Here is an 11,632-nt window from a genome sequence, read left to right on the forward strand (position 1 = left end):
GGGTTTTTTTTGTTTTGTTTTTTAAATCACGTGCGCTGACACGATCAGTTAGTCATTTATCAGAATCATAAACTTGCAGAGACTCTTGCCAACAGATCACAGGAGTGACAGTTGCTAGGAAGATTCTGCTTTAAAAGTCATTCAAAACATTTCAGGTTAGTTTAATGTTTTAGTGTTGTGAAACATTTCATCTGGAAAGTTTCAGTTTACGGCCTAATTTTCAGTAAGCTATGTTTATTCTATATAGAATAAAACTTTACTCCAGTGCACTAAAAATTTAACTTTCTCCATTACTTCTCATTTGCTCTGCTGATTTTCTTTGTTTGTACATTTCATTGTTTTGCTCTGAAGACGTTTAAAGAAGCAGTTAAATCATTTCTCTTTGTTAATCCCTTTAGGACCCAGCCAGAGCCCGTGTTTGCAGAGGAATCAGAGGATGAGGAGCCCGACCAAGAGCCAGAATGGAAGAAACGCAAAATCTGAGAGACTTCAGTGTCAGTTCATTTTATACAGGACAGCTGACAGGGTGGGCAATTAGTCGCAAGACAGAATTATTATTGAGAACTTAGCAAAGGAGCATCAATTATGTTCCTAAATTGTACAGTAACTATCCCCTGACAACGCTGTGAAGCCTCTATGTGTATTTATGTGCACTCTTCTGTGCTAAGGGGAAACCCATAAATCAGAAAGGATTTTATTCATAAACTTCATAAACAGTGGAAAAACTTGGCTTTTTACGTCTGTTTAGATTGTATGTACTTTATTTTCATCGCTTCCATTGTCCTCTCACCCCACATCTCCAGCGTTTGCTAATGCCTCGTAAATCGGCTCCAGATTTTGCGGTCTAGAGCTGTTTGTCATTACGAAGAACAGTTTGCCACTTTGTACAAAGTAAATTACTAAGAAGTACCAAAAAAATCCATCCAAATTTACTTTGAGACGTTTTAAAGGCTTTAATGTTTCTACAGATGTACTTTTTTGGTGGGTTGCGACAAAACTTTATCAAATCATCTGTTTATTTTAATTTAATTTTTTTTTTTTACACCCTCAATCCCACCTAACGCCTTAATAAAAGACTTGCATCCAAATGTCAAATTGTATATTTTATCCAAAGTGAAATGGTTTTAAGAGCTGATTAAAGGGAGATCTTTGCCAGATACCTTTTCTGTGCGGCTGTGGGTGTAAAATACACAGCACACAGTCTTATGCTTTAAAAACAAAAAAAACCCCAAACCTGTTTTCACTGGTTTCTTACAAAAAACATAATTGCAAGTACAGCAATGTTTATTATGTAAACCATCGTTATGTTGAAAAGGTAAATTTCAGCAGTATCCAACCACATGTTAAACGCAGTATATGGAAGTTTACTCAGTATGCATCCCACGTACACATTTCATTTCCAGAGTCTTTCTCAAACAGCTGTTCTCAAGGTGAATGATGAACTTCTACAGTCGGATTCCTTAATTTCATTGTGTTTCACGGAGGTCCTGTTTCCCTGTGCATTCATACCTTTTTCTTTTCTTTAGCAATCCTTTGATTGACCTGGATAGTGTCTAAAATCCTTCAACTGACAGAGAAAAACCACAACATACAGAGTTAATGAAAGCCATGTTTGTGTTCTGTGTACTGTGCATCTCTCTGGAATGCATCGCCTGCCTACAACACACTGGCTTTCAAATGTATCTAGTTTGTAATAGGATTAGCCTGCATAATGACAAACAGGAGCCCCGCAATACGCGACCTGTCCACGGTGTGCCCCGCCTCGCAACCTATGGCAGCTGGGACAGACTTAAGCCCCGACCTCTAAGACCCTGAATTGGATAATAAAATGAATGAGTGAATGTCAAAAACTGTAAACTAATACTACACCTTTTTTTTTATCCAGATCTGGCTTTTGGTTCATCTTTTTACCAAGTGGCTTAGAAAGGGCTATATATGTAGAGCAATGTGTCCTAACTAAAATTATAAGAAGACAAATAAAATGTCTCTGTGTGTCCTGGCAAGCATCCTGTGGCCATGAAATGAAACTGAAGAACCAGAAGAAGAAACATGGATGGACTGAAACAGCGAGTGATGTATTTAAAAGCATCTAGAGAGGATACTGGCTTCGTGGGGAGAGGCTGACGTCAAGCTCTTCAATAGCAGAGTCCTCAGCCAGCAGCGGGAGGTGGGGAGTGATTGCAGTTTGATTCAAGTGGGACGGTTGATCAGTCCGTCACTGTGTGAAAAAGCGTCTGGCACGTGAAAAGGAGAAGCTCTGTGTAGGCCTAAAGATAGAACCTTTTATAGGCCTATAAAAGACTAAGCTCGCTCTCAAATTCAAACTTTTTTTTTTTAATTATAGTACCATTAGTGAATATCTGGGGGGATGAATCTCTATTTATATTCCTGGTCAATGCAAATATTTCACAGACCTCGTTTTCATTGGAGCATCTTTCTGCTTAAGCAATGAGACTGAAGACAACCTCTTTTCTGCACTTAGAGGTAAAGAGGTGACCTTCAGGTTTGTTAAACAGCAACTAACCAGTTGTCCATTTAGGTTCACATTAACCAGGCCGAGCAAAGGGATTAGAAGGTGCCATCAGGTATACATTGTGTGCGTCCTTGCGTCTGTGTCATGACTCACTATCTGTACCTCTGCCACCTTTTCATCGCCATTTACATATCTTCTCTGCACAGTGGAAACAGACTCGAGCAGCTCGATATACAGTCGGTGGCACTTTTCTGCTGGCTTTTGTTTACTGTACGACTCCCGGGCTCCCGTTCAAGAATTCAGAGCAGAAGGGGGATGCCACACTGCGGAGGCCATCTCTCAAACCATCCTCGCATTTCCCCCCATTTAACCCAAATTTTTCACCCTCAATTTTGCTTGATGCCTGTGTAAACATTACCCTGCAAATTAGAACCATCTGCCACCGGTGGATCATTGTCGTACATGGCACAGTACCAGGAGACATTTTCATTTAATAGAAACAAGTTTAATTCTGTAAAAAGTTATAAAATGAATATTGTACAAAAATAAAGTTTGCCCAGAGCTTTGGTTCTGTAACACACAACAAGTGAGACGACATGACAGTTTGTTTTTTCTTTTCCACAGAGGTGATATAGGAGTGATAACAAATGTAGTCCTTTTCTTCTAAAATTAACACTGAGGATTCCTTCGCATCTTTACACTTTTGCATCAAAACCGGGGTACTAATCACCGATGAGACGAGTGGCCGCAGTTCACACTCTTTAATGTATGGTGTGGAAGAGTAGCGAGGTGCTCTGGAGGCTTCTGGGAAGCCTCCACATTCCCATCTGGGAAGGCTTATGCACGAATCAGTTGTTAAAGGGGAAGATGATCCAACTGATGAGGTATGCTGTGATAAAAGCTAGACTTTTTTCCCTGTCTGTGTAGTATTTGGCCTAAATTCAGCTTGATGCATTGGATTTGTTCTGTGTGGGGGGATTACACAGTAAAGCTGGCCTGCTTGCTGATGGGTGGGCACAGATACCTTGGTCCCTAATCCGTGTTAACATCAAGACCTACTCGAGGGCTCTCTTTGTTCCACTTAAAACTACCCCCTTAACAGGGCACACAAACGTGCTTTTTAAAGAGTCTCCTTTCCTTAATGTATATTTCTTCCTAAACTTTGGGGACAGGTGGCTGGACAGGTTATTACACCGAAAAAGCCCACTGAGCCGACCAATCATTTGCTCAGTAATTCCAAAACATGCTCCTTTGTTGAGTCCTTTGAGATATTCATATCAGTTGTGTGATGACATCCACTACAGCAGCTAGATCTTCCTTAAACTGCCTTTGCCGGTGGGGATATTTGGTTAAGACTCATGTTAGAGGATCACTTTCAAATCCCCTTTGAGGATAAAAAAAAATAAAAGACCTGTCTGTCACAGCTCAGACAGAAACACGGCCAGCCCCGTGAACTTTAAAGCCTACTGGGACGGTTATCGCTGCAAAGCCTTTTGCTCAGATTTGGTGCGAGGCCAGGGCGAGGTTTCAGGTAACGCGCGCTGACAGGCAGAAATAGCAGCTTCTGTACTGTGTGACTCAAAGGATGGATCGTCAAAGGCACCTGCAGATCCTCGCGAGACCACACCGCTCTCGTGTCGACTGCAGATTGAAATTAAAAGTCGTTATGGCTTATGGCTGGAGTGATGCCGAGTCTGTCCTGGATTGTTGATTTTAAAAAAACAACACACACACACTTTATAAACAAACAGCAGCAAAGAATTATTTGCTTCCGCGTAAACATAGAGTGTTCTTAAAGGATGCTTTGAATGGGAGGCTGTACCCGGGTGACGTTTTCTCCCTGTCTTAGTGTGGTCACATTAGCGATAACGAGGTGAACTACTCAAAATGCAACAACAGATCAGCTCTATTTAAAAAAAAAGAAATCTTCTATTGGTCCCCTCCTCTGCTTCTCTATCTTTCCTTAACGGCTAACAATAATCATTTGGATCTGCTTGAGAAAGCCTGGAATCTAAGTGACATAAATAAGCTTTGGGATCGTGGGAGTGTTTTAACAGGTCTGAGTCAGCTTGCATGGTTTTACTTGAGAAAATGCTCTACTTTGGCATTATCCAGGACAAACAAAGCTTTAAATAAATTAAAAAAAAGACATTTTTTTAATAAAATGGATTGAAATAAATAACAATAAGTTAATTCCATCTTAATAAATATACCTCTGACACACGTATATACTATATGTATGCATATAGGTTGGGTTTTATGTAGATGTGTTGCACAAAAAAAGAAGAAAAAAAGTCTTTGCTTAACTCCGATGGGGTTCCTTGGCTCTGAATGTAAATGCCAACATCCAGGCTGGAAGTGTTTCGATTGCAACTGAAGCTCGTCAAATCTCTGGATTCATCTACAGTCTAAAGAGCCAGCTGTGGAAAAAACAAAACAACTGATGTTTCTTCTACTCTCACCCTTTTTAGATAGCACAGTTGGCAAATCTGAAAGTGTAACAGTATTTAATCTTCTGCAAACTGGTGCACACCTGATACATTTTGTTTTGCACGTGTTTGAACAGTCGAGTATCGGATAAACGCACAGTTTCCTTTCAAGCGGCTGTTCCAGTGTCTTTCAGGCATTCTCAGTACACCTACCTGCTCCTCCTTTGATGACTACTGACAAAAACAACAACAACAAAAAGGAGACAAACACTCCCAATTTGACCTTGCGTACACATGTCCCTCTCCAGCACGAGCTTGTAAAGGATATCCTTAGTCTGCTACGTGCCGCTCATGTGACTTCTTTAAACACACCCACACTTCCGGGCAGAATGCTTCTTCAGCGTGTGATACACCACATTGTCGTCCAAAAAAGACAGGTCGTCGTCAAACGCGATCGGCCGGCAGCAGGTGCGAGAGGGTGTATCCTTGTCCAGCTTTTTGTTGTGCGTGAGGTTGTTCAGGATCTTGTCGTAGTTGGTCTCTGCCTCAATACAGGGGCCGCTACAGTACCGGAAGATCAGCTCCTCTTTAGTCTGGTAGCCCAGCCCCAAATCCGTCACATTGAGGTGGACTTCCTTTAGCAAGCACCCCCGCGTCTGCACAGATATACTCTCTTTCTCCTTCCCTTTCTCACCTCGTCCTCTTTTGCCATTTCTACTCCCCCCTCGGCCCCTATTCCGCCTCCTGTCGCCGTGTCCTCTCCCCTCCTCTCTCGCGCCTCCTGTGTTTGCCGCTCCTCTCTTTCTCTGCTCCTTCTTTCCCCTGGAACCGCCGCTGGTTTCCGAAGATCTCCGGAGTCTGCCAATGGTAGCCTCAATAAAATCCATTACGTCATCAAACTGATCTGGATAGGGACCTCCAATGTCATCTGGAAGATACAGAAGGGAGAGATCTGCTTATAAAGCTGCTTTTAAAAAGCTCATATCCAGGCTCCCGCTGACACTAAACAGTTTTCTGACATGTCAGCTCTACGATCATCAACTATATTGTAATTAATAATTTACTGTTTTGAAAGACTGCATGAGCAGATAAGATAAAATTTGATAGATCGTTGTGGGAATAGGAACACATCAACCACAGTGATAGTACATGACATTTAAAACATTGCACAACTAACAAAAAGACACACACACACAGACATGCGCACATTTACTGTAAGTAAGACATTATCTTACTTACAATCTCATCATTTTAGAATGAGACAGTCCAATCCAAACTTTGCCTGCTGGCACCTCCAAAAAGGTGCTTGCCAACAACCTGTTCAGGCATTAGCCCTAAATAGTAATAGACATATGAAAATAGTATCTCTATTGTCATCTAACTATGTGCAGGAAGCACAATATTCGAATTTTCAGATGTGAAAAAATAACACAACACTATCTGAATGTAGACTGTTTTTTTAGACAATGCACAGAAATACTGGCATATGTGCTGCTCAGACGCTCAAGAAGAAGTCTTGAGTGGAGGAATGCAGAGCAGTCCAGTCCAGAGCAGTTCAGACGTAGGTTTACAGGTGCCCTGTTTTAACCTCTTCCATGATGGCTGCTGTGTGATGAGTTGGAGGCTGAAGGTCAGAGGTTGTTGTCAATTTCATTTTCAGTTTTTTTTCAGTCAGAGATGGGAGGAAAAAAATATAGGCATGCAAGGGCAGACTTGACCTCGGATAAATAATGCGGTTACCCCGCTGCCATGCAAACCTTAGTCGTTAAAGGTTAACTCTACAGCTTAAGTTAATCCAGCAGGCTTTCACACAGGAACCGACTGCATTGATACAGTAGGCACAGGCCAATTACACCACCTAGAGAGATACATTTAAATCTCGGACGGATGTAATTTTAGAACGCCTAGACTTCAAAGGCCGAATAAGAGGAAATCATATGCTTTGACTCATTCAGATGAGGCAGATTGCAGTCTGCTCAAAACTGAAAACATGCACCAGCACAGCTCTCTGCCATCTGCTGCGAGGAGTGATGAGGACTGACTGAAAGGCTTGGATGCTGCACTGTTACATGTTGATTCTATTACAGAGTAACGTCTCTCCTAGTTGAGTGCCTGCAGCTCCAGAAACAGTGAAGTGTGCATAAAGATAATGAAGACATATTGCTCTCAAATGAAGAGCTCAAGTCAGCGTGGGTGTGTCACCAAGAGGTCAGGCCGGCGGCGTGTGATGTCTGGCAGGTAGTGTGGTGTGTAACAGCCTTTAAACTGCAGTATCTCCTATCGCTCCTCTTTTACCTATTTGTCTGGCAGAGCGCAGGCCATCTGATCTGCCTGAGCTTCAGAGCCTGTTGAGCCACAAATCTAATATATCAGGTGAGCTAGGGCCAATCTGTTTAGACACACCTACCCTTTGATTTAGACAAACCCCAGCATCTCAGATGACAGGCAGGGTGGCTACAGTTTACACCTGCTAATCGACTAGACTAGCAGCAACAAATGGGGGGATTCGCTGTGCAAACCTTGCCGGAGTTTTACAGAGTTAACAGTTAAGAAGTTTGCTTTTTAAAAATCACTGAACACAACAATAAGATCAGATCTAACCGCTGATTTTCTGGTGTCTGCAGCTTCTAGAACTTTACAAACCAAAAGGACCCATTCCCTCTTTGGATCTCGATTGTTGCTTACAGTATCTGAGCATAGTTAATGTACTTGGGTTGCACAGCAGATCAGTGATGTAACCCCGGCCCAAACAAAATATGAGGTGGCAGGACAAACACTTGTCCGAATGTTCCATTCCTTATCTAGTTCTTGGCCGTGTTTCACGTCTGCGTGAAGATGTTACAGTGTCACGTTGATCCAAACAAAATAAATTCCTGCCCACTGTCGCTGTTAAAATGAGCATAAACACAGAACTCTCAGTCGGTGCTTCAAACTTTCCGGTGTTGTCTGTCGAAAATCCTCATGACCTGGCCCCTGTTCTCTAAACCACACCATAATTTCTGAGCTTTGGCAGATGGGTAAAGGTTATGGGTCTCTAAACCGCAGAGAGGCAGAGGTGAATATAAACAAAGGGAGAAGGGGGTAGTGTTGAGAATGACCCCATGTTTGGGACTGGAGCTGTTCACACTCTTATTCTTCCTGCTGGATTGTTTTGACATCCGTATGATGCAACCCAAAGTGCCAATAAAATGCAAATTAAGATCTTCCGTCTGATAACTTGCCTGTCTGACAGCCTTATCAATATGGGACTCTCCACTGTGGGCTCAGCATATTGCCTCGCTTATCACTGTGTGTGCTGTTTCCCAAGTGTAATTAGTCAAGGAAGACCAAAATTACATATGCATCAAATCAACAGGGTAATATGCCTGGATTATATAATGGTTAATTGCATATTATTACATTGACATTGCCTTGGACAAACAGTACATCTCTTATGTGACACCCATACAGCCTAATTACAAATTCAAGACAGACTACACATCTTACAAAAACATACTTACACTGATTCTCCTTTGAGATCTCCTGCAGTCGGTGGTCTTCACGCTCAAACGATGGCGCTTCGTCCTCCAAAGAAGGCAAAGGCACAGAATCACTATAGCTGCTGGGGAAATAAGTCCTCTTGGCTGGCTGAGTGTTTTGGTAGAGAGGCCTTGTAGCAACAGAGCTCAGGAGCAACAAACACATGGCCAAAACATCCCATAACTTCATCTTAGACTCAGTTCCTATGAAGAAAGCTGCAAATAAAACAAAACAAAACAAGATAATATTTTATTTTAAATCAAAACAAACTGATGGGTATAAAAATGGGCAGAGTGAATGTGAGCCTCCTCTAGTTTGTAATGAAGTCAGCAAAGTGTCTGAAACACTACTGTTGTGGCCAGACCTACCCTGACTCATTCTTTATTAATAACTGTGTCATCATGTCAAGCAGCTTTGATCCTCAGTTTTTTTTCTGTGCATGTGCCGTGAACGTGAATATCAGAGTGAAGCTGCCAGAAAATGTTGATTCACATTTTTTAAAACAAAATAAATGAGCATATTGTACCGTAAAAGAGCAAAAATCCACAAAAGACCACAAATGAAAGCTAAAAATATCAATGCAAGAATGCGCAAATCTGTGCGTAAAAGTACTGTTTTAAATGCGTGATTAAATAGAAAGCTACTGATGGCAGATTGGTTGTATTTATTCACGCTGCGTTAAAATCAGCCAAGCTCTTACTACTTGTGAGAGACTGGGAGGGTGCGCCTCACAGGAAAAAAAAAATGCGCTGCTTAAAGCACGCATCGAAGCATTTTGGCAACGATTGCCTAAATAGTAGTATGAGTTGGCCAGATGGCGAACCCCAAAGCTTACGTGACTTTGTCTAATGGCATGTTGAGTCTGCAGCAAAACTAAACAGTTATGCATAGATAAATACTGGCTCAGACATACAATACAAAAGTTCTACTGTCTTTATACGTGTGAAAGTCCCGTCGTTCACAGTCACTATTTGTTTTTTATCTAAATGCGCACAGACAATCCGAAACTATAGGCAGTATTTGGTGTGACACTCTGAAATGAGAAAATAAAAAAAGACTTACTTACCTTAAATATGGCCCATGCAGACCTGAAACTAGCTCGGCTTTTAGTGGTAAAAATCCAAACAGAAAACGGCACTCATTTGATGTTCCCAGCTGATTCCGCTGCGTGAATCATTTCAACAACCCCAGCACGAAAATTTCCTTCAAGCGAGTTCAATTTCAGTTTGCGTCCAAGCGGGAGAAAAAAGGCTGCAGTAACGCACCAGCTATGTTTTTCATATTCGGACTCAGCACACCGACCATCCACGCGCCTTTTCACACTTCAGAGTCCAAAGGTAGGTGCTGAACAGAGCGGACCAAGTGCCACTGCGCCTTGGGGGTACAGTTGCTGCCGCTGATTAATTGGATGCTACGTTTCCACGTTGGAAATCCGAGAGAGAGCCACCATCTCCAACTGAAAGGAGTCCAATGAAGACATCAGTGTCTCCAGTACACGAGCACGGCGCTAAAAAGTGCGCAATATGTTTGCCAGAGTGCCCGATCGTGTAGTCCGACTTTTGATATAACAGTCAAGAACCTCTCATATCCAGAAACTGCGTTAAAATGTCACAATCGCCAACATTTTATACAAATCTCGTCAATGTAAACAAGAAGCCCGGCGGTATTTATTCTCCATATTCTCCAGGTCAGCTGGTGTCTATGAACCTCGAAGGGTGTCCACACGCATTGTCTTCATATTGGACTGAGGCACGACAGATGTTTGCGCATAACAACGCGCCGGGCGCAGAGAGCAGTTTGGAGAGATTTATAGTTAAGTGCGCTCTGACGTTTGGGGGCAGTTGGTGTCCGCCCCTCTTTTATAGATCCCTGCAAGAGCAAACAGTGGTCCACATATCTCTCCAAACCACCCCTGGAGCCGTGTTTGGAGGAGCGCGGTTTTCAGATGTCTTGGGGATTATGTCACACATCCTGATGTCCCCGGGTTAGATTTCAGTAAGCGGAATGCGATTTGGAGATGTTCTGTTGCGATCCATGTTTCTAACCTGATCTCCTCACTCTGTGCGGCTCGGCGTCAAGTTCCGTCTCACGGCTACAGCACGTCTCAAATGTGAGGTTACCATCTCACTTGTTATTTACTAGAACGAAATTGTAAATATCAGCAGACACTTAGCTCATGCACATATTCGCAATTTCTCGAACTTCAAAACTTGTTACACAGAAATTACATTCACAGGTTAACAAATTGGAGCATTTTGTCATTCAATACGCGGTTTTATACCCAGGTGAGCTCAGGCCAACACCACGCAGACCACAAAGAAAGGACGCTGCACTATTTAAGATATGGCACCCGAGAAAGCCTTTCCATCTCCTCTCATGATTTACAAGCTTCACTTGCCTTTTATCTAACGCAAAACTGAATTCCACCAGTAACCCAGCCCTTCAAGAATTAAAGTAATTTTGTGTTCGTGCGCCAGGAGAGACCCGCTCCAAATGCAGCTAAACACACTTCCAAGAAGCGCTCTGGTTTTAATTTAACACGTGAAATGCTGCTAATGGCTGTTCAACAAAGGGAAGAAAGTCTAGCGCTGTCCCTTCGAATCCACGCTGACCTGTCTGCTTCTCAGAGGTATTAGGGCTCATATTTGTTTGCTCCTGGTCTGAAACTTCTTGTTGATACATGCTTTCATTCAAGCATTTCTGTGCGCCCTGCCCAATTCTAAAGTGTCTGTATGGTACTGAGCCAAGTCTTCATTGTATGGATTCCTCTCTGTCATGTTCTCGCATGGTTTCATTGTATTAAATGACAGCCGTGAACGGTTCATTTGTCATCATACAATCTTCTCAATTCACATGTTATTTTTTTTTACAGTTTTATAGTGAGTCATATTGGAGCTCTTAATTATTTTATACAAGGGCAAGTCTCTCACGTGTGGTTCTTTAATGTTATGATCTCTTCAAAAATGGCGTTGTTCTGCGTAAAGGAACACATGGGCCACAAATGAAGAAATTCCAAACATACTTTAAGACTCCATATTTAAGCTTTATATGCTGGCTGATGCTTATGTTCACATTTGACAATGTAACACAATCACACAAATCTGCTCATCTGTGAAATAAAACTGAATAACATTTTTTTAAGGTCAATGGAAAAAATCAGACTGTCAAAAAAATGCCACTCTGTGATGTTTTCCTGCCTAATTGTTCACAC

At 42.2% G+C, this 11,632-nt stretch overlaps 2 protein-coding genes across 2 annotated transcripts in view; one reads left to right on the forward strand and one right to left on the reverse strand.

Moving 5' to 3' along the window:
- wdr70 (WD repeat domain 70) overlaps positions 1 to 737 on the forward strand; it is a 42,678-nt gene extending 41,941 nt beyond the window's left edge. The window contains exon 18 of the mRNA XM_084935214.1: positions 399 to 737. Within this exon, the coding sequence (XP_084791340.1) occupies positions 399 to 483 (85 nt within the window). The 3' untranslated portion in view covers positions 484 to 737. The remainder of the gene's footprint in view (positions 1 to 398) is intronic.
- Positions 738 to 1,305: 568 nt separating this feature from the next.
- gdnfa (glial cell derived neurotrophic factor a) lies at positions 1,306 to 10,866 on the reverse strand. Its single transcript, XM_084935215.1, has 3 exons — positions 9,488 to 10,866; positions 8,403 to 8,636; positions 1,306 to 5,830 (listed from the first exon to the last, which is right to left on the reverse strand). Exons 2-3 carry the CDS (start codon positions 8,608 to 8,610, stop codon positions 5,265 to 5,267), a joined length of 774 nt encoding a protein of 257 aa, XP_084791341.1. The 5' UTR covers positions 8,611 to 8,636; positions 9,488 to 10,866; the 3' UTR covers positions 1,306 to 5,264.
- Between the last annotated feature and the right edge of the window lie 766 nt (positions 10,867 to 11,632).

This window comes from Perissodus microlepis, chromosome 7 (genome assembly GCF_051167445.1).
Source record: "Perissodus microlepis isolate ML-2025 ecotype Zambia chromosome 7, ASM5116744v1, whole genome shotgun sequence".
Taxonomy (NCBI): domain Eukaryota; kingdom Metazoa; phylum Chordata; class Actinopteri; order Cichliformes; family Cichlidae; genus Perissodus; species Perissodus microlepis.